Below are 25,302 nucleotides of genomic sequence, written 5' to 3' on the forward strand. Positions count from 1 at the left end.
AAAATCTTTATTTCGATTTCTTCATTGTTGTCATTGAAGTTATGTAAATCTTCCATGGTCATTATTTATTTATTTATTTTTCTATAGTGTAACTTAGCACCTTCTTCAGCAATTGTTCCAAGTCTTTGCTATTTTCTGCAGCCTTGCCTGCCCCCCACCTTTCCAGTTGGGAAAAATCTATTTCTCCATATTCTTCTCCATTAGTAGCCTGTTGTCCTGAATATAGGCATCACATCAGGACAATCAAATGTTGTAGCACACCCATTTCTTTGTATTAGGACCTGCTAATTACTTTCAAAGTCTCAAGGCCAAACTTGTTAATACTTGCTCCAAATCTTTTGCTCCACTTTGTAAAACCTAGGATTAAGAAAGCAAGTATCTGGGTTTGTATTCCAGTGTGCATGACTAGAACCTTACTTTGGTGACAAATAAGAGGATTGCAGCTGGAAACCTCACAGCTCCCCCCCAAAAATACCACATAAAAAAGTACTCCTAGGCTCATTTCAAATGTAGGAATATTGACAACATCAGCTGAGCTGCAGAACAGAAGTGAAAACCATATGGCTTTTCAGATGTTGTTCAGGTACAGCTCCCATCATCTTTTACTGATGGGCATGATGACTAAAATTAGGAGTCCAGCAATATCTTGGGCCTTATAGGTTCCCCACTCCTCCTGTAAAATATGCAACCCCTGTTGCTCGGAGCTTGCTATTGTTTCTCCCCTCCTTGGCTGATGGAAGTCAATCCCAAGGAGGGGAGGTAGAAGTGGCAAGTGCCTGGCGCACTAGGCTTGACACCACCACTCCCTCTCCACTAGGCTGTTGAAAATCAATCCCAGGTTTATCGTGGCCAATACTGTATCTAGTATCTAGTATGCCAAAGGCTCCAAAAATTTCCATCCAGAAACCACCTGCCCACAACAGAATAAAGCTTCCAGAGGATGGGGGCAGTGGTGGCAGCAAGCTCTGAGCACAGGTAATTTTAAATTTTAAATACTGACTTGAGCATCAACATTTTTTGAGTATCCATAAGGAGTTCTGGAACCAAATTCCTGTTGGTACCAAAGGCTCACTGTATTCCAATTCTATTGTTTTTCTTCCTTTGTAGTGGTTTTTTTGTTTTGTTTTGTTTTGTTTTGTTTTTTTGTTCAAGGATTTCTGTTCTAAGGTCCAAGATGGAATGTTTAGGAAGATTGGAGGGTTCTGCAACTGGTTTTTGTGCATCCCCATTCCTAATGTCTCTTTATCCAGAGGAAAATCAACAAACATCAGACATTAGGAATGGGAATACACAAAAATCAGTTGCAGAACACTTCAGTCTTCTTGAGCATTCCATGTCAAACCTCAGAACAGGTCTTCTTGAACAACAAAAAACCCCACTACAAAGGATGATTGGAAAAAGAAACAACAGAATTGGAACATATCCACAAACTCTAGTCCATCAGTAGTGGGTTGAACAGAAACAATGGTTTCCTGGCACACCACACACATTATAATACTATTTAACAACCCAACCTCATGAAGGCTCTCTTGGCAAGTTCATCACAACTAATTTCTGGTTCTGAACTTGCACACACCACATTTCAATAACTCCCACCTCCATTCATATGGTTATCTACTTACCTTGACTTTAGGCAACATCTTTCCTCCTGCCTTTGGCCCCCAGTGACCATAATCAGAACTGCACTTGTCACCTTATCACCATACCCATAAATTTTGCATGTCTATTGTTAGTCACACATCAGCCTGCGTATAAAGGTCTGTTCCTAGGCACTTCACTCGGTGTATCTGAGTAAGTAGATTTAAATCTATGAAAGCTTATGTTACCAACTTCTTTGCATGTTGATGTTGTGCAATGAAATACACATAAACAACTTCTTATTGAGCCAATGAGTCCTTGCTCCCATGCAGTAGAGATGGGTATCCATGTCTTAAAGCCACTTCACGTAATAAAATCAGACCTTTTCCTCCTTCAGTGCTGTCTGTCCTACCTGGTGAAATAAAGCAATTCTCTGAGGCTCCAGTTTATCCCCTGAGACCTGATTTTTAAGTGCATACAGGGTGAGCGTGAGCAGACTTGATACTAGAGTCAGTTGCCATAAAGCTAAAGTGGTGGAAGAGGCATATGAGAGATCCTCACGCAAATCTCTGCCTGTTCAGCCATGAAACATGTTCTGTGGCCTTAAGGGGAGGGGTAATCTCCCACAGCAAATCTCTCCCTATGCTGCTACTTCAAGAGAAAGATCTAAGGATGGTAAATTGCCCTGTGGGCTAAAAGTGTTGGAGAAATAAATGGTGGCAAGTAATTATAATGGTGTCATTTTACTACTGGTCAGATGGCAAACCTGTCTGGGTGCGGCTGACCTCCTTTTCTCCTATATCCCAAGACTGCATTGCAGACAGTATTGCTATCTGTTCTGGAACAGAAGGAAGTAAGAGCTTATTGTGCCCTTCCCTGTATCTCTTGAAATATCAAGGACTGGTCTACTTTTTGAAATGCTCCCCAGATGCCTTTGTTTACAAATATCACAATACAATAGATAGCTGAGGATGGTGGGAATTGTAGTCCAACACATCTGGAAATTGCCCAGCACTGGGTTCTAACAACCAGATCCATCAGTTTAATTATCTATGGGCCTGAACAGACAGGCCAAAATAAAGCTGCTTCAGGTCACTTTGGAGGTACAGTGGTGCCTCGGGTTACGAAATTAATTCGTTCCGCGGCCGCTTTTGTAACCCGAAAAGCCTTCGTAAGCCGAATTGCCATAGGCGCTAATGGGGAAAAGCCGCGATTCCGTGCGAAAAAGCCGAAAAAAGCACCAAAAGTTTTTTCGTAACCCGAAAAAACATTCGTAACCCGGAACAATGATTCCCTATGGGATTTTTTTGTATCCCGAAAATTTCGTAACCTGGGTATTTCGTATCCCGAGGTACCACTGTATGCTGTTTAAATGACACATGCATCTTAAGAGGTCAGAAGTTGCTCCAAAGCTGCTTTCCAGTCCTGGTCTCTTAGGACGCATGCTGCATTTAAACAGCATACCTCCAAAGTGACCCAAAGCAGCTTTATTTTGGCCTGTCTGTACCAGCTCTGAATTTCCCTTCTATTCTTTCTACATCCACCAACATAGAAACTGTTCACTTACCCTTCAAGTGCCCTGAATACAGTGGGCTTCCATGTTTGCTGGGTTAAGGGTGCAAGACTGTCAAGAAAGTAGAAAAACATTTCTTTTACCACAAGGAACACCTCTCTAGGAATCTCTATGTCCTCTGGGACAACTCTGTGGTCAACATCTGCCAGAAGTTGACCATAGAATAGCACTGGAAGACTACAAATGCCTAGAGAAATGTTTTATCTAGGAATCTCTAGGTCCTCCCGTATGACTCTTCAGCTTCTGGCAGAATCATGCTGGAAGACCTAGACATACCTAGAAAGGACATACTAATAAAATCTGTGAATCGTCAAATCTGCAAATGTGGAAAGCCGACTGTAGTTTGTTTGGATTGGAAAAGATGAATAAGAAGGATGTTCTTATTCCACTTGGAGAACACTGGTCCAAATTAATATCGAAGTGCACAAGCAAGTGAATGTAAAGATCAGCTGGTTTAAGGGGAAAGAATTCTTAATCAGATTTTTTTAAAATTATGATCACATGAAGAACATTTTCCTGCATTACTGAATCACCACATCCTTTGCCTTTCTGTTAGAATTAAAAAGCATGATTTTCAGTGATTAATGGAAGAGCACATACCTTGCGTGCAGTTGCAACAGAAAAGTTCCAAACTCAATCTTTGGCATCTACAGTTTAAAGGATCAGATATTAATGCAGCAGACCCAGAGCTCGGCAATGTCTTCCTTACTATTTTTGTCCTACCTATATATACTCGTACACAAAACCTGTCTGCCACTTTGTCCTTTTATGTACTCTTTTATACCAACCTTTGTAGCATTTCCATTAAATTTCTCCCTCCTTCCATTTCTCTCTCTTTCTCTCTCACATACATACACACACTCATACACTTGTGTATGTAACTGTCCACAGAGGCTTCACTCCATCCATTTGATGAAATGGATTAGAGTCCATGAAAGTTGTTAGTCTCAAAGGTGCTACTGGATTCCTTTACGCCTTTTTATGATAAAACAGAGTAACAAAACTAGCTCATTAAATTTGTTCTTCTCATACACTTTGGCCTCCCCCTCATTCCAGTTTTGTCTGTCTTCGGTTTTTAAAAACTTGATTGGCTTGGTGTACAAAGGAAGGGATATATCTGCTTCATGATCTGGAAAAATGGACATACTGGAGATAAAAAATTGCAATCTTATACCTACTTACCTGGAAGTAAACCTCACTGAACTCAGTGAAACTTACTTCTGACTAGATGTGTACACAACTGTGCTGCACATGCACAAAAGATTATTTTAAAAATAAAACAAGGCAGGAGTAGGGCATGTCTCATATCCTTTCCCTCCAGTATTTTTAGAAGAATTCATTAAGGGCAGCATTTTGTTCTGTAATAAGCAGATGTGGAAAGTTTTTCGTACCTTGAAAAATACCACTTTAATAAAACCATACAGTGGGAATACCTGAAAGATAACATACAGTTATTTTTCTAAAGATGGTAATGAACTTCAAAAAAAAAAGAAAGAAAAAGAACAACCAACAACCCTGACAGAACAGTAACTGGAAGAGAAATGCCTTGAATATCCTTTCAGTTCTAACTCCTGATTTACATTTTGCACAGAAATTCTCATGCAAAATAAACCTTCAACAGTAAAAGGGAGGTTGCCTGCTTGAAGCCTCTTGAGCAGAGATAAAACCTTGTTGTGTTATAGAGTTCTGCCCTGTTAAGCCAACCTTTTCTTAATATAAATGAAACAAATTATTTCCAACAGATTATTTCCAAGCTCTGCCTTGGGACAGAGCCCCACAATGTGCCATCGAAGTGGTTGATGTGGCATAAATAAACGATCATACTAATTAATAATTAACAGGTTCTCACGGCTGGGGAAATAGCATCTGCAGAAGATTGGGTGGGGTGCTACGTCTGTGTCATGTGTCTTTTCTTCATGACCTTCAGCTGTGTCCCTTTGCGCATGTGCCATCATGGCCCACTGCTTATTCCTGTCTCAGTTCCTGGCTGAAACAGTCCACCTGAACATTTGCTAGTTTTGTGCACGCATCCCAAAAGCTGACTGTTTAGTTTAGAGCGATGGGTATGGATTGTAGAATCAGGTGGATCAAATGTCGGTGGAGGAAAGAATCCACTTAGGGAGCTATCCATGGTCTGAACCCAGTCCCTAAAGTTGGTTAACTCCCCTTGATAGCTCATATTAAAGTTCAGGCAAAAACCTGGAGCAGATGGATTGTCCTACTAACTGCCTCCATCAGAGCTAACTGCCTCCATGAACAAACAAAATTTTTATAGTTTTAATGAGTCATGCCCCAATACTGATTGAATGTGTTGTGTGCCTCCAGGCTGTTTCTCACTTATGGCTACCCTAAGTGAGACCTATCACGGAGCAGGGGGGGGAGATTTCTTCAGACGGGGGTCATCATCGTCTTCCTCAGAACATGAGAGAGAGTTTGACTTGCCCAAAGTCACCTGCTGATTTCCATGTCTGAACAGGGAGTCACACTCTGGTCTAATAGAGTCCTAGTCCAATCTCTCTCTCTCTCTCTGGCTTTACTTTGCGAACAAAGATTCAGGAAGGACTCATCCTGCGCTTTCTACAAGCGTGTTGATGACTAAAAAGGTCAATCCAAGATAAACAAGTCTGGTTGCAGAAAACACAGCAGAAAGTCTCCTTGGGTGATGTTTCCCGGTTGTGGTTCTTTCTGCGTTGTCATTTCTCTTCAAGATTCGTTCGGCGTGAGTTTTTGAAAAAAGGCTGCAGCACTGTAGATAGTGCGTCTCCATGCCTCTTGATGCGAGGCCAGGGTGGGCCATTGTTGGTGATCAGTTCGGCCAAGCCTGAGATGTTGTTTCAGGGAGTCCTTGTATCTCTTCTTTGGGGCGCCCCTCTTACGCTGACCCGTGGCAAGTTCACTGTAGAATACTATTTTGGGGAGGCGATGGTCCTTCATCCTAGAAACGTGTCCTGCCCAGCGCAGCTGTGTCCTCAATAGCATGGCGTCAATGCTAGTGATCCCTGCTTGCTCAAGGACAGCAACATTTGTCACATAGTCAGTCCAGTGTATGTTTAGAATTGTGCGTAAACAGCGCTGATGAAAGCGTTTGAGGAGTCGTAGGTGTTGGCGATAGGTGACCCATGTTTCAGACCCTTCACGGTGAATAGACAGTACAATGGCTCTATACACACTGATTTTGGTGCTTCGCCTCAAGTGTTTGTTACTCCAGACTCTTTTATGAAGCCTTCCGAATGCACTATGTGCCTTTGCTAGTCTGTGATCAATCTCTTTATCGATCTTGGCGTCTGAGGAGATGATGCTTCCCGGGTAGGTAAACTGCTGGACAGACTTAAGCACAGATTTGCCAACAGTGACGTGAGGATGGTAGTGTTCTTCCTGTGGTGTCGGCTGGTGGAGAACAATACTCAAAAGATTATACTATGGGTTCATCTACATCCTCGTCCAATTCAGCAGGGGCTGCATGGGAAGGCTGCCAGCCATTGTTGCCACATTTTGCTCCAGGTTTTCTGGAAGGCCCAGAGCAAAAGGTAAGTCTTTTTAATGGGGACAAGGCATGCAAACCCCAAATTGGATCCAGGTGTTGTGTAAACAGCCTGGACCTGATTTAGAGTTTGGGGCCTGAGTAGTGTAAACAGCACACAGCCAGCTCAAGGGGAATTTGGGGTTTATAGGTATTGTAGACAAGCCCTGTGCTGACTCTAATTCCTCATTTGGCACCTCTAAAATGTAGAAAACCAAACTAGAGTGAAGAATTGTGCATCCCCAGAATTCCAGTGGTAGTGCTTTTGAGCGAGTTTCAGTCAAGGCTCAGGATAGTCAGATATATAGCTAGATGCAGACAATATAGATTGCTGATGTCACTGTTGATGTATTATATTGCTTTGTGACATGTAGTTTGTATGTTGTAAACCGCTTTGATCTGGAGGAAAAGCGGTATACAAATAAAAATTATTATTATTATTATTATTATTATTATTATTATTATTATTATAAACCCCGCACTCACCCCACCCTGAAAAGACCCTGGGACCTTGCATATATAAAACTTATTCACTTGGCTGTGACTCCTTGGCTGAACATAGTCTTCCAAAGGACAGTGAGTCTTGCTCACATCTCAGGCCAATAATCTGAGAAGTGTTGCCCCACCAAGAGAAAACTAGTTTGTCTTTCTACAGATCCAAACAACTGTTAATTCTGGAACCAAATCTGTCGCTCTTGAGCTCTAATCTTGAGCTTCTGGGCTTCCTCAGATGGCCACCTCCCTCCCTTAATGACACCATATTTCAGTTTCCCAGCTTTTGTATGATTCTCCCACACTCACCCGTTCTATAAAGTTCAAGTTCAAATGCTTTTCCTTTCACTGAGGCTGCATCTGCACTACAGAACTAATGCAGTTTGACACTGCTTTAACTGCCATGGCTCAATGGTATGGAATTATGAGATCTGTAGTATTGTGAGATATTTGGCCTACCATCAGAGAGCTCTGTTGCCACAACAAACTACTAATTCCAGGATTCCATTGATGGAGCCATGGTGGTTAAAGTGGTGTCAACTGTGTTAATTCTGCAGTGTGGCAGCAGCCTTAGTTCCACAGATGGAACTGTGCAATCAGTGGTTCACATACAGCCCCTTGTGTAGCCTCCAGGACCTCTCATCTTTGAGACCTAGCACCTTTGTGGGGGATTTATCCCTAAATAGTGTCCCCAGAAGCATCCAGGGGACACAATTTTCAATTTTAAGGCTGTCACTCCTTCCAATAGACTGTCTCTCCCAAGGCTTAGATATTGGCATTAAGTGCTGTAAGCTAAAGTTGGGGTGGGAAGTATGACATTCCAATACTGCTGGATTGCAAGTCCCAGCAGCTCTAGCCAACATAGCCTGTGGAGAGGAATGAATACTCAGAGTTGCAGCCTAATTTCTGGAGAGCCATATGCTTTCTACCTTCGAGCTAAGATTTGCTAGTATTTTTGGTCCCACCTTTTTTCCTTGGCTGCTATTTTTCTGAAACTGATTTTGGCACTTGGATTGAAAGAGGGTCCCTATTTCTGATGGTTTTGTTGGCATTTGTTCTGGCAAGCACCATGCTAGGTCCAGCTTCCAGACTGTTATCACTTGAATACTTCTTTGCTCTGCTAACTACCCTCATTTGTGTTACAGCCACCCAGCTACGGAAATGGAAGAGGTGCAGGCCAATCCAGGGGTGACTTTCCTGAATGTGGCTCCCAGTTATATACCCCACACCAAGGTGGAGTGTCACTACAACCTCCCGCCAGGCATGAAGCCATCAGCCAGGGATTGGATTGGGATCTTTAAGGTACTGCAATTGAGGAGAAGTAGCCGTTGTGGAGGGTTTCTAGGAACATTGGAGTACAGGATTTCTGGAGTTTTTTAAATACAGTTTCATGCTGTTGTTGTTTTTTAAAACTTCACAGTTTTTTTTCCCCAAGTACTATTATTATGTCTTGGAGTGCTGACAGTACTTAGTTCAGAAAGGGTGCTGATTTTATCTCTGATACTGTTGATCAGGTCTACATGTTCAATAAAATGAGTGAGGAACCTTCAGTCCTTGTAGATATTTTAGACTATAGCTCCAATAAGCCCTTGGCGTTAGCCATGCTACGTGAGGCAGTTGGAAGTTGTAAGCCAAAAGACTGAAAGACCCAAAGTATCCCCACCTCTGCAGTATGATGGGAGATTCTTGAGATGGGGACAGTGGAGCATACAACTTCAGTTGCAGGTGGGAGGAGTGATCTTTTTAAAGCTCTTGTTGACAATGCACCTTCAAGTCAACTCTGGCCTATGATAACCCAGTCATAGGGTTTTCTTGGCAATTCAAGGTTTGCCATTACCATCCTTTGAAGCTGATAAAGTGTAACTTGCCTGGATGGCATGAAACATTTGTTTTGCCTTTGAGCCCCAGAACCTGAACAACTGTTTATTAGTTCCCAAGCTTGGAAAATGTACTTTTTGGACTATGCATGACTGGGGGATTCTGAGACTTACAGTCCAAAAAGTAAATTTTCCAAACTTTAGTTAGTCCTGGGATTAGTGTGAAATGTAACCTGATTAGTTAGTGATAAAGGCCTGCTATTCAAGTATAGCAGAATGAAACAGTAGAGTAATTAAGACAGAATTTTTGGGGGTATTAACCCACCTGCACCTTGCAATCATGACATACAGCCTGTCTGAGAAATCCTTTTGTGTACCACTACACATATACACCATCAATCATGCTTAAATACTTGCAGTGAAGGAGAGCTGACCAGTACCTAAAGTACTGTGGTCAAACCTGTTCTTATACTGTAATTACATAGTTTTTTCTAGTATTTAGCTCAAGATGACTTCTCTATAATTTTCACTCCACTGGTTCTAGTCCTTCCCTCTGGAACAACAGAGAACAAGTCTGCTTTGTTTCTGCATGACAGCCCTTCAAGTATCTGAAGACTAAAAGGAGTTACAGTTTTCTTTTCTACAAGTTTAACATAGACAGCTCTTCCAGCCATTCCTCATAGGACTTGGTTTTCTAACTCTGCACCATTCCTATAGATATGTTCAAGTTTGTTAAGAATGTTTATCACACTATGCTCTTAAAGAGCTACTATTCCAGTGTGACTCCTCTAGCAGCCTCCTGTTGCATGCTGGGATTAGCAGTTTTAAGGAGCTGAACTTCTCTGCCTGAGAATTCTAAATACCCCTCCTTAAAACTGCCAATCCCAGCATGCAACAGGAGGCAGCTAGAGGAGTCACACTGGAATAGTACCTCTTTAAGAGCTCGTCTGATAAACACCATTGTCTTTTAAATATGCCAACTAGAACTGAGCACAGTATTGCTGTTGTAGTAGGATTTACTTCAGACTGCAGGTGGAGAGGTCTCATTGTGCCATCCTCCCAGAATATTAAAAACCTTGCTGCAAGTAGAAAATCAGCATACCAGGGCACTGAGTAGAGCTTTCTTCCTTAATGTTTTATTTTTCTACTGCAGAGACTCTTGGAAGATTGACATTGCCACTGTATAGTCTAAAAGGGTACTGTCTATGTCAGTGATGGCGAACCTATGACACGCGTGTCAGTGCTGACACGCATAGCCATTTGGGGTGACATGCGGCTGCCCCCGGGACAAACCTGCTTTTGGGGGGGGCCCTGCCCACCCCTGCCCAGTTCTCCCCCAATTAGGGCCTTTGTCCCGGGCCCAGCCTCCGGGGCGGGCACGCTCATGCGGCCATTACCGAGGCCACTAACGCAGCTGGGCGGCCACCCACCTCCTCCTGCTCCTTGGCCTCCTCTCCACCACAGCCAGGGGAAAGGAGACCTCCAGGAGCAGCACCCGGCCTTTCCCCCGGCCCTTTAAGAGCGGCGGAGGCGAGGAAGCCTGGCCCTCCCTGCCTCTGCCGCTGTTAAAGCGCCCGGGGCAGCTTGGAGGCCAAGAGGCTTCCAGGCTGCCCCCTGCCCTTCTTCCTTGGGGGCGGGGCTGAGGAGGGCGAGGGCAAGCCTGGTCTTCCTCGCCTCCGCCGCTCTTAAAGGGCCGGGGTCAGCTTGGAGGCCAGGAGGCCTGCAGGCTGCACCCGGCTCTTTCGCGGTCGCAGCGAGGAGGACAAAGCCAGGCCTCATCCTCCTCGCTGCCACCGCCACCGCAAAAGAGCTGGGTGCAGCCTGCAGGCCTTTTGGCCTCCACGAGCAGCACCCGGACTTTCCCGCAGTGGCGGCGGAGGAGGCGGCACGGCGACGGAGCAGGTAATCAGGAGGGGAAGGGGGGAGGGAGGAGGGGGACAATGGGACTTGAGCATACACGGATTTTGGCATACGCGGGGGGGTCTGCGTATGCCAAGGGCCCACTGTATATACAACCCAGCCTTGGTTTTTTATTTTATTTTATTTTATTTTATTTTATTTTTAAATATATACAACCCAGCCTTGGTTATTTTATTTTATTTTATTTTTAAATATATTCAACCCAACCTTGGTTATTTTATTTTATTTTATTTTTGTTATTAAATAACAAAGTGTTCTCCATTTTGACCATGTCTAAGAAACATGCATTTATATTAACATTTTTTTAAAAATCATTATGTTTTTTTCAAAAAATGTGTCCTACATTTGTAAATTATGTTTTTTTGTCGAAGTGACACACCATGCGACTTATGCTTGATTTTTTGCCGAATTTTGACACTTCACGCCGAAAAGGTTGCCCTATGTCATTGCCTTATAATTTTGTATATATAGACTAGGCCTAAATTAGAATTAATTGGGGCACCCTGGGAAACCCCAAACTTGAAATTACAAAGAAGAGCAGTAGGCTTGTGTTTCTTGTTATAAGTTTGTCTCCTGTCCTGTTCTGTTTCCTTCCATACTTGAAAAAGGGAGGGCAAAGAGGAGCTAAGGCAAATATAGGTCTCTTCTCTTCCTAGCATTAATGTACCATGTTCCATAAGATAGTGAGATGACCTAAGCAACATGCAAAAGGGGAGCTATAGAGATGTGGGATACTCTAATCTCTTTTAATCTTGCCCTTTTTTAGGCAGAAGCCTCTTCTGTGCGTGAATATTATACCTTTGTGTGGTGCACAGTGCCAGATGGTGGAATGTCAGCAGGGGCCCTTCTTCACTGTAGTGTCCAATTCCAAGGTGGGTGTGTTAACTCAGATAGATTACAGCAGCCTGATTGTGGGGCAGGGGCTAGTAGACATATACTTCAAAAAAGGTGAAGAAATGATTGAGGGATATACTTGGATTTGCTGCATTTGGTTAGAGCAAAATGTCTGGCCTACCCTTCAGCTTCTATACGTCAACAGAAGTGCATGTGTATATCTTATACAGTGCTAGCAATAAGCAAAATCTGGCTTTTACCATTTCTGCAGATGGTTCATCACAAAGCCACTGACCTGAGCTGTGGTGATGTCATGGGATATTTGTGTTTATTCCAGTCATTGAGAGAGCACAAGTTTTTATTTAGTAGTTTATTAATTATTTTAAATCTGTGTATGTAGCTTCAAGTCACCTGTCAACTTATGGTGACCTCATGAATTTGATAGGGTTTTCTTAGTCAAGGAATATGCAAGGAAGTTTTTCCAGTTCCATCCTCAAAATATAGCCTACAGGACCTGGTATTCGTTGGTGGTGTCCCATGCAAATACTAAACAGGACTGATCCTGCTCTGCTCCCAAGACCAAAAGGATCTGATACCTTTAGGGTATTTTTGTTGTTGTTGTTGTTGTATGCCTGCAAGTCATTTTTGACTTATGGCAACCCTGAAATGAACCTATCATAGGGTTTGCGCCAGACTCTGAGGCTGAGCCATCTAATCTATTATTTATTAAAAGTTATCTCCCCCCCCCCCATTTCAGTTGTCTTTGTCTTCTTTTATATATAAAAGAAAGGACAACTGAAATCAAGAACTGTATTTTTAAAAAACTTTGATAGACACCTTTGATTTATACAGAAATCAGAAAAATAATAAAGCACGCCGCTCTGTTCACTTTGCAGCAAGTTACCTGCCCAAGCCAGGCCCCCAGCACTACCAGTTCCGCTATGTGGACCGCCGTGGGGAAGTACGTGGTCAAAGCTCCTCTTTCCAGTTCAATGAACCACGGCCCATGGATGAGCTGGTCACCCTGGAGGAGGCTAGCGATGACGGTGGGGGCACTGATATGCTGTTGGTGGTTCCCAAGGCCACTCTGCTAGAGGTAATATACATCAAGCCTGGAAATGTAACTTTGTTCCAGTTCTAAGAATTCCCCAGCTTCCATCTCCATTTGGGGGATTCTAAGAGCTGTTTCAAAAAAAAGCAACTCTTCCAAGCTCTGTTTCAAATCAGTATCCTGGGGCTCACATATCCCATTGTAAGCCACCAGCCCTTCCTCCTGTATTGTCCTTTTTTGGGTGTTCGGTGTGGCAGTCTGTACTGGACAATGCAAGCTAGAAAGAGCTTTTTAAAAGTGAAGAACCCATGGTCCTCCAGATGTTGCTAGGCTGCAACTCCAATAATATCTGACCATATTCCATGATACTTGGAGCTAATGAAATGTAGAGTCCAAGAACCTTTGAAAGGACCCAGACTACCAATCCTTAGCTTAAAACTTTGTCTATCCTCTAGCAACTATGACACTTCTTTCTTGGTTTCCCATTATTATTATCATTCCCATTCTTAAGCATCAGTTCTCATGCCCTGTGCCTCACTGCTTTGTTAATTTTGGACTGAACATAGGGGAATGTCGGCTCACATCTCCACTGATCCATGAACAGTGATGCAGTGATAAATTTTGAAACGTAGGTTTTCAACATGACAAATTTCCAAAGCCATGGAGAGAGTCCAGAATTGGAGGCAAGTCGTGTTGATCCATATCAGCAAACCAGTTCTAGCAGTTTTCATCGCTATCAGGGGCTAAGAGGGGTGGGAGGGGATTCTTTGTTGCTCATTAAACAGGGATAGCTCATAATGATATATTGTTAGTGGAGAAAAATCAGCTATTGTACTGGTTGTAGCTAAGCATACAAGGGTGAAGGAAGCCCAAGAGGGATGTTGGCATTTGACAAAATAGTCCCTGCTTATCTTCAAGTCCTAGCACAGTAATCCTGGCATTACAAAGTTCATGTCACATTCTCTGGATAGCTGAGGACTAATTGCTGTCAGTTAATCTTACTGATTTTATGGGGTTGTTGTAAAGATAAAATCAGGGGAAACTCATTATTCCTTTGGTTCCTAGGAGGAAAGATAGGCTATATATGCAAACAAAACAGAATAGTAAGGATTTTCCACTCCATCATTTCCATTTTAATAATCTGCTATTTCTCCCATCACTCCCTTGTCTAGATTAAAAGTCCCAAAATGTTGGTAATAAGTATCTGACCTAGCACTCTCTGGGGTAAAGGAAGATTAAATAACAACAAGGTGAGTGGAGCCTCACCTGGAGTATATTTCTGTTTAGCAGGGAAACTAATCTGTTAGTGTCTTCCTGTTAAAACAACGTCTTCATTCTTTCTCAGAGAGATATGCAGAAACAGAAGGGCCAGAATTCTAGACTTGAACCAGATGTCTGGTGACCTGACATTAGGCTGTATTTACATTGCAGAATTAATGCAGTTTGACACTTTAACTGCCATGGCTCAATGCTATGAAATTCTGGCATTTGTAATTTTGTGAGCTATTTAGTCTTCTCTCATAGAAATCTCTGATGCCACAACAAACTACAAATCCAAAGATTCTGTAGAATGGAGACATGACAGCTCAGGCAGTGTCAAACTGCATTAATTCTACAGTGTGGCAGCAGACTTCGTTCTGTATTCTTAAACTATACAAGATTATTCTTTCAAGGTTCTCTAGATGCTATTGGACTCCCAAGCCCAGCAGCCCCAGGCAATATGGCCAAAGGTTGGGGATGATGGGAATTGTATCTCATGAACATCTTAATGAACCCCAAGTTCCCCAGTCCTGATATAGATACTCAGACATCAGTCCCCTCCTTTGAGTCCATAAGGGAACAAGGCCTTCACATTGGCCCCTGTGATAGGTGGGCAGTCAGGAAGCCACTGGATTAGCCAGACGTTTTCAAAATATTAGAAGACTGGCTTTCTGTCGTAGCTAAGTTAACAGTGCAGGGTGTCTCTCCTGCAGCACTCACCTCTTTAAGCACCAACATCAGTACAGAAATTTACTTGAGAGACTTCTGAAATTGAGAAAAATTACCTCATTATCCAGAACCTCCTAAAGCCATAACTTGCTGGGGAAACATGCCGCTATTTAGATGTTTCTAGGCTTCAGCTCATATCATACTTCACTACTGGCAATGTTGGCTAGGTCTTTCTGGGATTTGAGATCCAACCACATCTGGAGGAACCCATGTTTCCCACTCATGCTCTAAGCCCTTTCTGAAATGTACCATATTAGGCTATATATGGGAAATCACATGTTTTAATTTGCTCTGTGGAAGGGTCTTCCTAAATTCATAAAACTAATATGTCTGGGAGAAGACTGAGCTCAGCCTTCTCTCTCCAAAGTGCTAATTTCTCATGTACAAGGTTGTTATTCTTTTTAATAAAATGTGGAAAGTACTCAAATACATGATCCATGAAGTGTTAAAGGAGAAAGGGACTGTATGACATGCTGTTTATTCTGAATCAGCTCAGAAATTCAAGGGCAGCAATATTTCACTGCACTGATTTATTTGCTTGTATAAATTGATATACTGCTGAGCAGAAAAAGACTACAAAAACCATGCAATGTGAATTTCATAAAATAGAATCAAAACCAATATCTAGGCTGCTGAAACGAGATGACAAAAATCATCATATTGGTCTAAACCTAGTTGCTATTCCCAACTAGAATAAAACCATTGATTTTACAGATGTGTTGACTTACCCATCAAGAGTAATCAATGGGTCTGCTCTAGATGGGACTAGCAATTGGATTTGGGTTATTTTATTAATGTTCAGCAGTGTATAGATTTGTATAGGCAAAAGTCTATAGCAGTATACAACGTAACATTCATGAGTCTAAAATACAACCAAAAAAGTTAATGGTGAGGAACGCCTGTGCCTCTCTGGTGGATGTGATACCTGGTGCCTGAATCAAAGCAGTTTTTTTAGTTTTCATCATCTCTCTGTTCCTTTCCTTAACAGACTCAGCTGGAAGAGAGCCGTCAGGAGCAAGGAGCCCTTTTGCAGGAATCGTGTCGCCTGAAAGATGAGGTTCAAGAACTGCAAAGCCGTGTGGCTGAGCTGGAAGCAGCTCTTGGCTCCCTGCGTGATGAGCACACCAAGCTGGCTGCACAGTACAAGGCAAGAAAGAAAGGAGGGTGGGTGGAGGGTGTCTGGAAGTTCTCAGTTGCTCCACCACCTGTTTCTTTGAAAGCTTAGAGGCAGGGAATTGTGCTCGTATCTGATCAGGGGGTATATGGGAAAAGACGTCTCATTTCAGAATGGGTGCCTTCACCAGAAAGGGCTTAAATCAGGAAGCAGTTGACTCAAGCAGCAGATGCTGGTAGGTAGTAGGAATATGCTCGAGGAAAAGATTTTGTGCTATTGCAATCCCACTGGATGACCTTAGGCAAGTCACATGCTCTCAGCCTTAAGTGAAGGCAATGGCAAACCTCCTCTGAGCCAATCGTGCCAGGAAAACCCCATGATAAGTTGACCCTAGGGTTGCCATAAATTTGAAACAACTTGAAGGCACACATCAACAACAAATCAGAGCCATCTTGTTTTTTGCCTCACAGAACAAAATGGCTTGGTTTGGCCTTCCTGGCTTGGAAGGTCATGTAATCTCCAAAAAGTGAAAAAGGATCTTACAATCAGAATCCCAATGTCCCTTTATAGAAAGACGTGAACCCCCAAGATTTGAGCCCTACCTGAGCCCTTTTCCACACAGATGTGCTCATTAATTTGAATTAAAAAAATATGTGTTTACTCATTATAATGTGTATGCCACTCTTCAAGCTCAATGTCAAGATAGATTATAATAAAGTATATAATAAAGCTTTAAAAACATCCTTCAATGGATGTTAGTTCATACAAAAAATGAACTAAATGCAGCAAAATTATAAAGGAAGTACAAAAATAATATTAAACTAATCCCTGTAACAGGCCTTATAAAGTGTGAGGGAACAAAACAAGTATTTTTGCATGGAAAAATGTGGCACTAGCTAAGCCTATCCTGGAAGAGCTCTGTAAAACTAGGTGCCTTCTCTCCCTTAGTACCATTGGTGGTCAAGGAAGCTGGCCTCAAAAAATTCCTCCCCAGATTGGAAATAGTTATAATAATATATTTCCAGAGGCATTTTGACTTTGTAAATCATCTCCCACCTCACAGCCATCCTGATTCTCCCTTCACCATTTTGTTCTGCAGTCTAGCACTTCTTTTCCCTTACCTTTTGATTTAGTCACAAGGTTGATCCCACTCAAGTCAGAGTTCCACAGTGCACAGGAAGCTTTCCTAGCCAATCATCATTGGCTATATAATGACATCATGGAAGGGAAAACAATGGAGAGTGTGGGCAAGTGATAGCCATTTAACTATTTTGTCTCCAAAGAGTACAAAGATTCAGCCAGCAATTACTTGAATATATATATATATATATATATATATATATATATATATATTCCAAAAAGCAAACCTTGATCTTGCCATTTTATATAGGGGATATCATTTTACTATGCTGCTGAATTTAATGGGACTTGAGCATCTATGGATTTTGGTGTCCACGAAGGGTCCTGGAACCAAACCCCAGTGGATAGAGGGCCCACTGTAAAAAGCTACATGAGGGCAAAATGAGACATCTTCCACATTAAAGTTCAGCATCCCCAGTTAAAGCTGGAAGCCTTGCCTATGTTGTCAGCAATATAACAAGCAGGAAGTGTGTGGATACTGTTCACTGATCTGCCTCACCTCACTTTTTCCCGAACAGGAACTATCAGATTCTTATGCAGAAGTGTCCAAAGAAAAAGAAACACTAAGCCTTCAAGAAGCTGATCACTTGTCCCGAATCCGGGAACTGGAGGGTGATATCCAGGCCATGGGTGAGAAGATGCTACAACGAGAGACAGAGTTGGACAGGTGAAAAGTGTGACTGGGAGAGCCCCAGAAGAGTATAATGAGGCTATGCTGGGTTTGGGTTAATGTTTCTAAGCTCTTGGGTCCAAATCATCATTTTAGCCATGGGCTTAAGTGAGCACTGCCCAGTGGTGTTGTCTTCTGCTGGGGAAGTCAAGAAGGCTGAAGCCAAGCCCTCCAAGCCAATTTCCTCTGGGATCTCTGAGCTGGAAAGCAAATGCATTGCTGTATCCCAAGGGCTGCTTCTCTCTGTGTCTGTCATACATATACATACCATTTCTCCTCTTTTGTCTCTAGAGTGAAGGATACAGTCAAGTCTCTGCTGCGAGAACAGGAGCAGATTCATAATCAACTCAAAGAGGAGAATGCTGAGAAAGAGCAATACCAGGTGAGCAAGGAAAAGGGAAGGGTGCTTGTAGAAGGAAGCAAAATGGGAGCAAGAAATCCAAGCAGGTTGTGGAGAGGGATTAGTGGAGAGATAGTGGCCCCACATGCTTCGACTGCCTCCTTTTCTCTTCTCAGGTGAAGCTGCAGGCCTCAGAGAAGGAGAGCCGCAGCCTGGCCTCTGATCTGCAGGAGGCCAAGACCCTTCATGGCGAGAGGGTCTCTCAGACTCTGCTGCTGCAGGAGGACATCAACAAGTTGCAGCAGAAACTGGCCACTGCAAATCGACGCACCGTAAGTGCACCGTGGGCACCATCCTAAGACTGTGAGAGAGGGGGGACTTTGGACCTTCAGATAAGTGGGCTGTTCTGACTGTATAGAATCATAGAATCATAGAGTTGGAAGAGACCACAAGGGCCATCCAGTCCAACCCCCTGTCATGCAGAAAATCTCAATCAAAGCATCCCCGACAGGTGGCTATCCAGCCTCTGTTTAAAGACCTCTAATGAAGGAGACTCCACTACACTCCAAGGGAGTTTGTTCCACTGTTGAACAGCCCTTACTGTCAAGAAGTTCCTCCTAATGTTGGGGTGGAATCTCTTTTCCTGTAGCTTGCATCCATTGCTCTGGGTCCTAGTCTCTGGAGCAGCAGAAAACAAGTTAGCTCCCTCCTCAATATGACATCCCTTCAAGTATTTAAACAGGGCTATCATATCACCTCTTAACTTTCTCTTCTCCAGGCTAAACATCCCCAGCTCCCTAAATTGTTCCTCATAGGACATGGTTTCCAGACCCTTCATCATTTTAGTCACCCTCCTTTGGACACAACATTCTTTTTAAATTGTGGTACCCAGAACTGAACACAATATTCCAGGTGGTGCCTGACCAGAGCAGAATAGAATATTACTTGCCTTGATCTAGACACTATACTTCTATTGATGCAGCCTAAAATCACATTGGACTTATTAGCTACTGCATCACACTGTAACCCCCTGCATGCATCCCCACTGGCTATGGTGTCTAGGGCTAATGGGAGTTGGAATCCAATAGCATCTGGAAGGCCACAGGTTCTCCATCAGACTGAGTAGTGTTCAGTATCCAAGATTTTATTCATTCATTCATTTCTATCCCAGAAAGGGATCCAAGGAGGCTTACAGATAAAATTATTTTAAAACTTTACAATAAAATTTTTAAAACCATTAAAATAATCTATCCAAAAACAGTATAAAATTATATAAAGCATACAAAAGAAAACTTGACTAGAGAACACACCCCATTTAAAATCCTCCCTGACACTATACACACACCTGCGTCAATAAAGATAATTTTAAAATTGTAGGAATTGCATTGACCTGGATTTGAACAATCTTTCCATGCAGTTGGGACTACAGATCCCCATAATCCCTTACTTGTCATTGTAGATGAGACTGATGGTAGTCCAAATCACCAAATGACCAGACTGTCTGTCCCATGCTATGTAAAAATAGTGAATGTGCTTCCATAAGGAAGGTATTTACCCACTTGGGGTAACCTCAGAATTAACTGAAGGATTTAAAAAATCTTTAAGGGGACAACCAAATGAGGAAGACTCACTATGGAATGGTGGCCAAGTGTTGGGGAGGAATGGGGGGGAAAGTGGAGATGCAGGAATGGAGTAATCCCTAATATCTCTTGTGCCCATTTATCCCTTTCCTGCCTCTTCCTCTCTCTCATCCTCTATTTCTCTCCCTCACCCCCCCCCCCCGGCTCAGATGGAGTCCTTGTGTGAACAACTGCGCTCCACACAGGACATCCTGGCTGCCAGCCAGCAGAAGGTGGCACTTTTAGGGGAAGAGCTGGCCAGTGTGGCTTCTATCCGGGATCGCACCATCTCCGATCTGCACAAGAGCCGCCTGGAGGCAGCTGAGACCAACATCAAATTGGCTGACATGACCCTCAAATGGAAGGAGGGAAAAGGCCAGTGGTGGAAAGAGAAGGCCACCTTGCTGCAGAACATGGAGGTTTGTGGCATATGGGCACTGCACAGAACATGCCTTCTGGCACATTCACACATGTATCTTCTATTGCTCTGTTTCAGAGCCTGGAAAAGTTAGCTTTTTTGGAACACAGTTCCTAGAATTACCCAGTCCCCCTCCAGAAAAGTAACTTTTTCAAGCTCTATTCCATTTTCATTGGGATGGTGCAGTAAAGTGCAGTGCATACATTGGAGCAATCATTGATTCTTTCTGCAGAGATGAAATTAAAGCAAGAGGGAGATATTAAATCGATTTTGCATGCCGAAAGAGTCCATTTCCCATTTATATGATTGATGTCAGCTCTTCTTGTCTGCACAAGAATATTTGGATTTTGATTATAAGAATGAATGTTTGAGGGTGGTGTTTCTTTTCTTTCTTTTTTAAGTAGCATTGATTTAAATTTAGAAACTCATCACTCTGTGTTTTAAATTACCAAATATTCTCCCAGGTATAGATTCTGGGTTATATTTTGAATCCTTCATGACAAATACAAAGATGTGAACAGAGATTTCCTCACATCCTTCATCCACTCACCTGATACGAGCTAACTAACTCAGTTTACAAATATTTACAAATAGATGGAAGGAAAATTTTGTCATTCCAAAGTTTACCTATAGAAATCTTATATCAGATTTGAATTCACTACATTTGCTGTTGTGCTTTAAAGTTAAACATTATTCCACATTTTTGTTTGACCTGACCTTTCTGGACTTTCTGGTGGCATCCATATCCATTCCATGTTTTAGTCCAAATTTTAAGTAGTTATCTAAGAAGCTATTGGGAGAATGAGACTGAGTACCTTAGAAAGCTCCTTTGAAGGTCAATGAAAACTTGGAATGGATCAGAGTGACCAGAGTTCCTCCTTTTCCAGGACCTGTCCAACATTTCAACCTTCTGTCCAGGAGGAATTACAAAATGTCCTCCATTTTGAGCATGACCAAGAAGCATGAATTTACATTTATATTAGTGCTTTTAGCTTTTCTTTCATCATGCCCTACGTTTTTCTTGAATGCTCTACATTTGCAGTGCTTTGCCCTCCTTTGTGGTAGGGCATCTGGTCACTCTGGGAATGGATTCACCATGCTAACATGAAAGCTACTCACTGCCAGCCCCTTTCCATGTCTGTTTTATACCCATTTGCTGCTTAGTTACACCTCAGGAGGAGGGAGTGTGCGTAGAGGGTGAGAAACACCATCAAGAACCATACAAATTCAGTCCTGTGGTGTTAATAGGCAGAAAAGGACAAGATCCTGAAGCTGAGCGCTGAGGTGCTGCGCCTAGAGAAGAGCCTGCAGGAGGAGAGGTCCCAGCGCCAAGTGTTGCGTGTAGAATTGGCACAAGAGCGTGACACCAGTCTAGTAAGCAAGGGACCATGACTGGGGTGGGGAAGGGGATCCCACTGCCCTGGGTGGAAGAAATATAATCCCTTTGGGCCCCAGTTTTCCTGTTTAATTCACAACCATGGCTTCCACATTTATCACTGTCACCAAGCTATACTTGGGGTTATTTTTATACTTCATTTCCTTTCTGCCATAAAGGTAACTTGCCATTCACCCTTTCTTCTTATATTCCTCTGCTGCGATGTACACCAGGTTTTGGAAAGGATTTTTCGCATGACAAGAGGATGGGTCTTTCAGTATCTGTTTGCAATAGTAGCTGAAGGCAAGCAAGGCCTGCAACAAAATGTTGCCATGTGAAATGCTCCTGTTCAGGATTGCAGCCATTCCTTTCCTTTCCACCAACACCACAGTCAGTAAGCAGTCAGCATCCCACTAAGACACAGCACAGGCAGTCCTCGCAGGGGATACGTTTGGGCAAGTGTGCAAATCATGCTGCCGTTGGACAGCATCTCCCAGCATTCTTAACTTTTGCCTATACTAGATAGGACTGCTGGGACATGCAATTTAACATCCTGCATAATTGCCAACTCTGTTTGAGGTGTTCCTATCCCCTTTAAAGATTTTCTAAACATCAGAAAACATTGTGGCTCCCCCAAAACCACTGACATTTCTTTAGCCCAGGAGGTGCCATCTTGATTATGTAAGGAACATGATGTAAGGAAAAGCCTGAACAGCCGTTAAGCTATTTAGAGCCATCTGCTTATCCTCTGTTGGGCTGGGCACATGATTGCCTTGTATCTCTAGTCCAGTTGTGCCTTGTAGCCCATCCAAATCCCAGCAGTCTCAGCCAACACAACTCATAGTGAGGAATGATAGGAGAAGTGTTGGCCACTTCTGTTCTGGTTGGACCCAGCATGACAGTTCCCACATTCTGATACTGTCCTTTGCTCTTCCTCCCAGCTTAGCCTGTTTCTGCTGGCTCAGCTGGTAAGACAGAAAGGCTGGGATGGCTGAGCAGCCAGCTATGCAAAGGAAGAAATCTGAGGACATTGAAGGTGGAAGGTGGTGGTGGGAAGGTTTTACCTGTAGGTCAAGGTGGAAAAACTTCTGTTCTCCAGATATTTTTTGGACTACAACTCTCACCATCACCTGTTCTTGGGTGTGGCTGATGAGCACTGTAAACCAAATTGCCTAGGAAGCACATGTTCCCCAGTCCCTAAGGTATGTGAGAGATGTTGCCCATAAGTGAAAGTGGTTTAATACATCTCGTTATTTGGGATATTGGTCTTCATAGCAGACTCCTTAAACCTCTCCCCTTCGTCTCCATGTACATTCTCCTAATATCGGCTACAGACACCTTCTGTGGTTGCCTCTTTAGGTGCAGGTCTCAGAGAGCCGTCGGGAGTTGCGTGAGCTTCGGGCTGCACTGCAGGTGGCTCAAAAGGAGAAGGAGCAGCTACAGGCTGAAAAACAGGTGGGTGGGTGGGTTGGTTGTGGAGAGGAGAAGGTTCAGGAATCCAAAGAGTGAACGTTTTGGGAACAGGGGCGAAACAGTACTTACGGCATGGCCAGTGAACCTGTTGCTTTTTAAATTTGTTTAGCTCCAGTTGCCATCAGCCCCAGCCAGCCTGGCCAATTATAAGAGATCCATTTTGGGAGAAAGGTGGGATATAAGTGCTATAAATTAATTAATTAATGGTGGGAATAGTAGCACATCAGCATCCAGATGGCCACATATTCCTCCCCCTTGATCTGTGGGCAGAATCTAAGCATAGAAAAGTGGAGGTGGAGGGGCATGTGGGTGGCAAGGGGGTGGGCCATTAACAGGAAATAGGTGGAGCTGCTGACTGTGTCACATGCCATGCAGAGTCTGCCATAGACTAGCCAGTGGTGACTGGTGGCTCCCATGCCAGTGGGGCACAGAATCTGCTGTAGCTTGGGTCTGAACTTTAAAAGACCTCTCCAAGATGCTGAATGTATTTTGAGGGTGTGGGGTCTGCATTTTGGGTAGCTCCTTCAAGTTCAGACTAAAACCCAGAGCAGCGACAGGGGCCACCCATCACCCGTTTGACCCTTTCTGCTGACTTTTCAACTGGTCCCCTGTCCTCAGGAGCTGCTGGTATACATACGACACCTAGAAGAACGTCTGGAGAAGGTTGCTGATGAGAAATGGAGTGAATCAGTTCTGGTGGATGAAGAGGAGACAGCACAGGAGGCCACTGGTCAGTCACACCCAACTTGCACCACTACCCAAGTATACTTCAGTCCCCATCACCCTCACCTCTGGTCACAGTGCCATCAGCAAAAATGTGTGGGCTATATAATTTAGGGTGTGAATGTTTGGCAGATCTCTGAAACCAAGGCCCGATATAGACAGCACAGAAACACTGTTCTCGAGCCAAAACTAGGGCTAGGGAGCACGCAGCATCTGCACGCTCCCCAGCCCTAGTTTGTATGGATGGCACCATTTTGGAAGCACACTTTCCATACAGTGTGCACAGCGACAGCGTCACACATGTGTCACCTCCACATGGACTGGCGCATGTGACGCCACCGCGGCGCTGCAGAGCACTTGGGTGCCATTTCAGCATCACGAGAAGGAGCTCCGAAACGGAGCTCCTTCTGTGCGCACACATCGCTGGCGCTGGCATGGCCTCTACATGACCGCACCGGCAATGCAAAGAAGAAAGGGGCCAGGCAGCCCCTTTCTCCTTTTCGCCATGCCTGGTGGGGTGTCCAAGGGAATGAAGCCCCATGGATACCTCTTTCCAGGCCACAGAGAAGCGGCATTCTGCTGCTTTTCCATGGCCTGGAAAAGTGCTGGGTTGGGGCCGCAGGGGTTGCTGGTGAGGCTGCCCTGCTTCCAACCGAGCAAGAAAAGGGGAGGCTGCAGATCGCCCCTTTTCCATGGTCTGTACTGCACCCAACTTAGCAATGTAACAATTCTAATGTCTTTTAAATTAAATACAGTTTGGGAGAGAAGAAAGGAAGGCTTTAGATTTGAGGCAGCTAAGCTTTTTTTTTATTCCATCTCTAATTTGTTTTTTAAAATAAGCATCTGAAAGAGGTAAGCGAAGTTATGCATAAACATCTATAGGGAGGGTGCTACTAAGGTGTGGCCTTTCAGATATTGTTGGACTGTACTTCACATTGGCCTCAGCCAACATAACCAGCAGTAAAGGATTGTGGAATTTACATTCCCACAGCCTTTGCAGTGCCCAACCTTTCACATCCCTTTTTAAAACTACTAGTGCAATATATAACCATTTCCATTTCCTCCAACACTTTGGGATCTCTAGCAATGTCGCCAAAGTTGAACTTTAGGCCCATGTACAATGCTTGTATTATGTGAGGTAGTACATCCTGTTCTCTGGAGACTGGGAGCATGCAGCCTTTGCTTTTTGGATTTCCCTTCCCCTCACCCCATTTTTCTGATGTGAAATTTAAGTGCAGGGAGGTCTTACAAGACTGCTGCCATATAATCTATTCATTTCAGTTGATAGGAAGACAATGAAAGAAGGGAGGGAGGGAAACCAAAGCAGGGAGGTGTCAGACCAGTTCCCATCATATCATGGAGCAAGACTATGGGATAAGGACACCTTTGTGGAGAAGTCAAAGAAGAGCAGAGGCCACCATCTTGCCTTTTTCCTTTCTCCAAGGCTAGAAAACCCTAGAGAAGATCCTAGGAGCCCCCATGTAATTCAAGCATTATGGAACTAGTGGCCTTCCACATATTGATATCCCTCGCCATTAGCCAGACTAGAGTGGCTGATGGAAATTCTCCAACATCATCTGAAAGGGCACACATCCCATGCCCCTGATCTGTTTTTAACAGAACCCAGGAAGCCAGATACCTGTGATTTTGCCACCT

General features: G+C 43.5%; 1 protein-coding gene across 4 annotated transcripts in view; it reads left to right on the forward strand.

The window, feature by feature from the left end:
* CALCOCO1 (calcium binding and coiled-coil domain 1) overlaps positions 1 to 25,302 on the forward strand; it is a 338,287-nt gene that overhangs the window by 301,434 nt on the left and 11,551 nt on the right. For 3 of the 4 annotated variants that reach the window (XM_042454706.1, XM_042454705.1, XM_042454704.1), the window contains exons 2-12: positions 8,309 to 8,465; positions 11,667 to 11,772; positions 12,631 to 12,830; positions 15,763 to 15,921; positions 17,547 to 17,695; positions 17,990 to 18,080; positions 18,215 to 18,370; positions 19,822 to 20,076; positions 21,324 to 21,449; positions 22,810 to 22,905; positions 23,542 to 23,653. In XM_042454706.1, the coding sequence (XP_042310640.1) occupies positions 8,325 to 8,465; positions 11,667 to 11,772; positions 12,631 to 12,830; positions 15,763 to 15,921; positions 17,547 to 17,695; positions 17,990 to 18,080; positions 18,215 to 18,370; positions 19,822 to 20,076; positions 21,324 to 21,449; positions 22,810 to 22,905; positions 23,542 to 23,653 (1,591 nt within the window). In that variant the 5' untranslated portion in view covers positions 8,309 to 8,324. Of the gene's footprint in view, positions 1 to 6,426; positions 6,679 to 8,308; positions 8,466 to 11,666; positions 11,773 to 12,630; positions 12,831 to 15,762; positions 15,922 to 17,546; positions 17,696 to 17,989; positions 18,081 to 18,214; positions 18,371 to 19,821; positions 20,077 to 21,323; positions 21,450 to 22,809; positions 22,906 to 23,541; positions 23,654 to 25,302 lie in introns of those variants that run through there. The other variant, XM_042454703.1, reaches the window with a different exon arrangement.

Source organism: Sceloporus undulatus, chromosome 2, assembly GCF_019175285.1.
Source record: "Sceloporus undulatus isolate JIND9_A2432 ecotype Alabama chromosome 2, SceUnd_v1.1, whole genome shotgun sequence".
NCBI classification, from domain to species: domain Eukaryota; kingdom Metazoa; phylum Chordata; class Lepidosauria; order Squamata; family Phrynosomatidae; genus Sceloporus; species Sceloporus undulatus.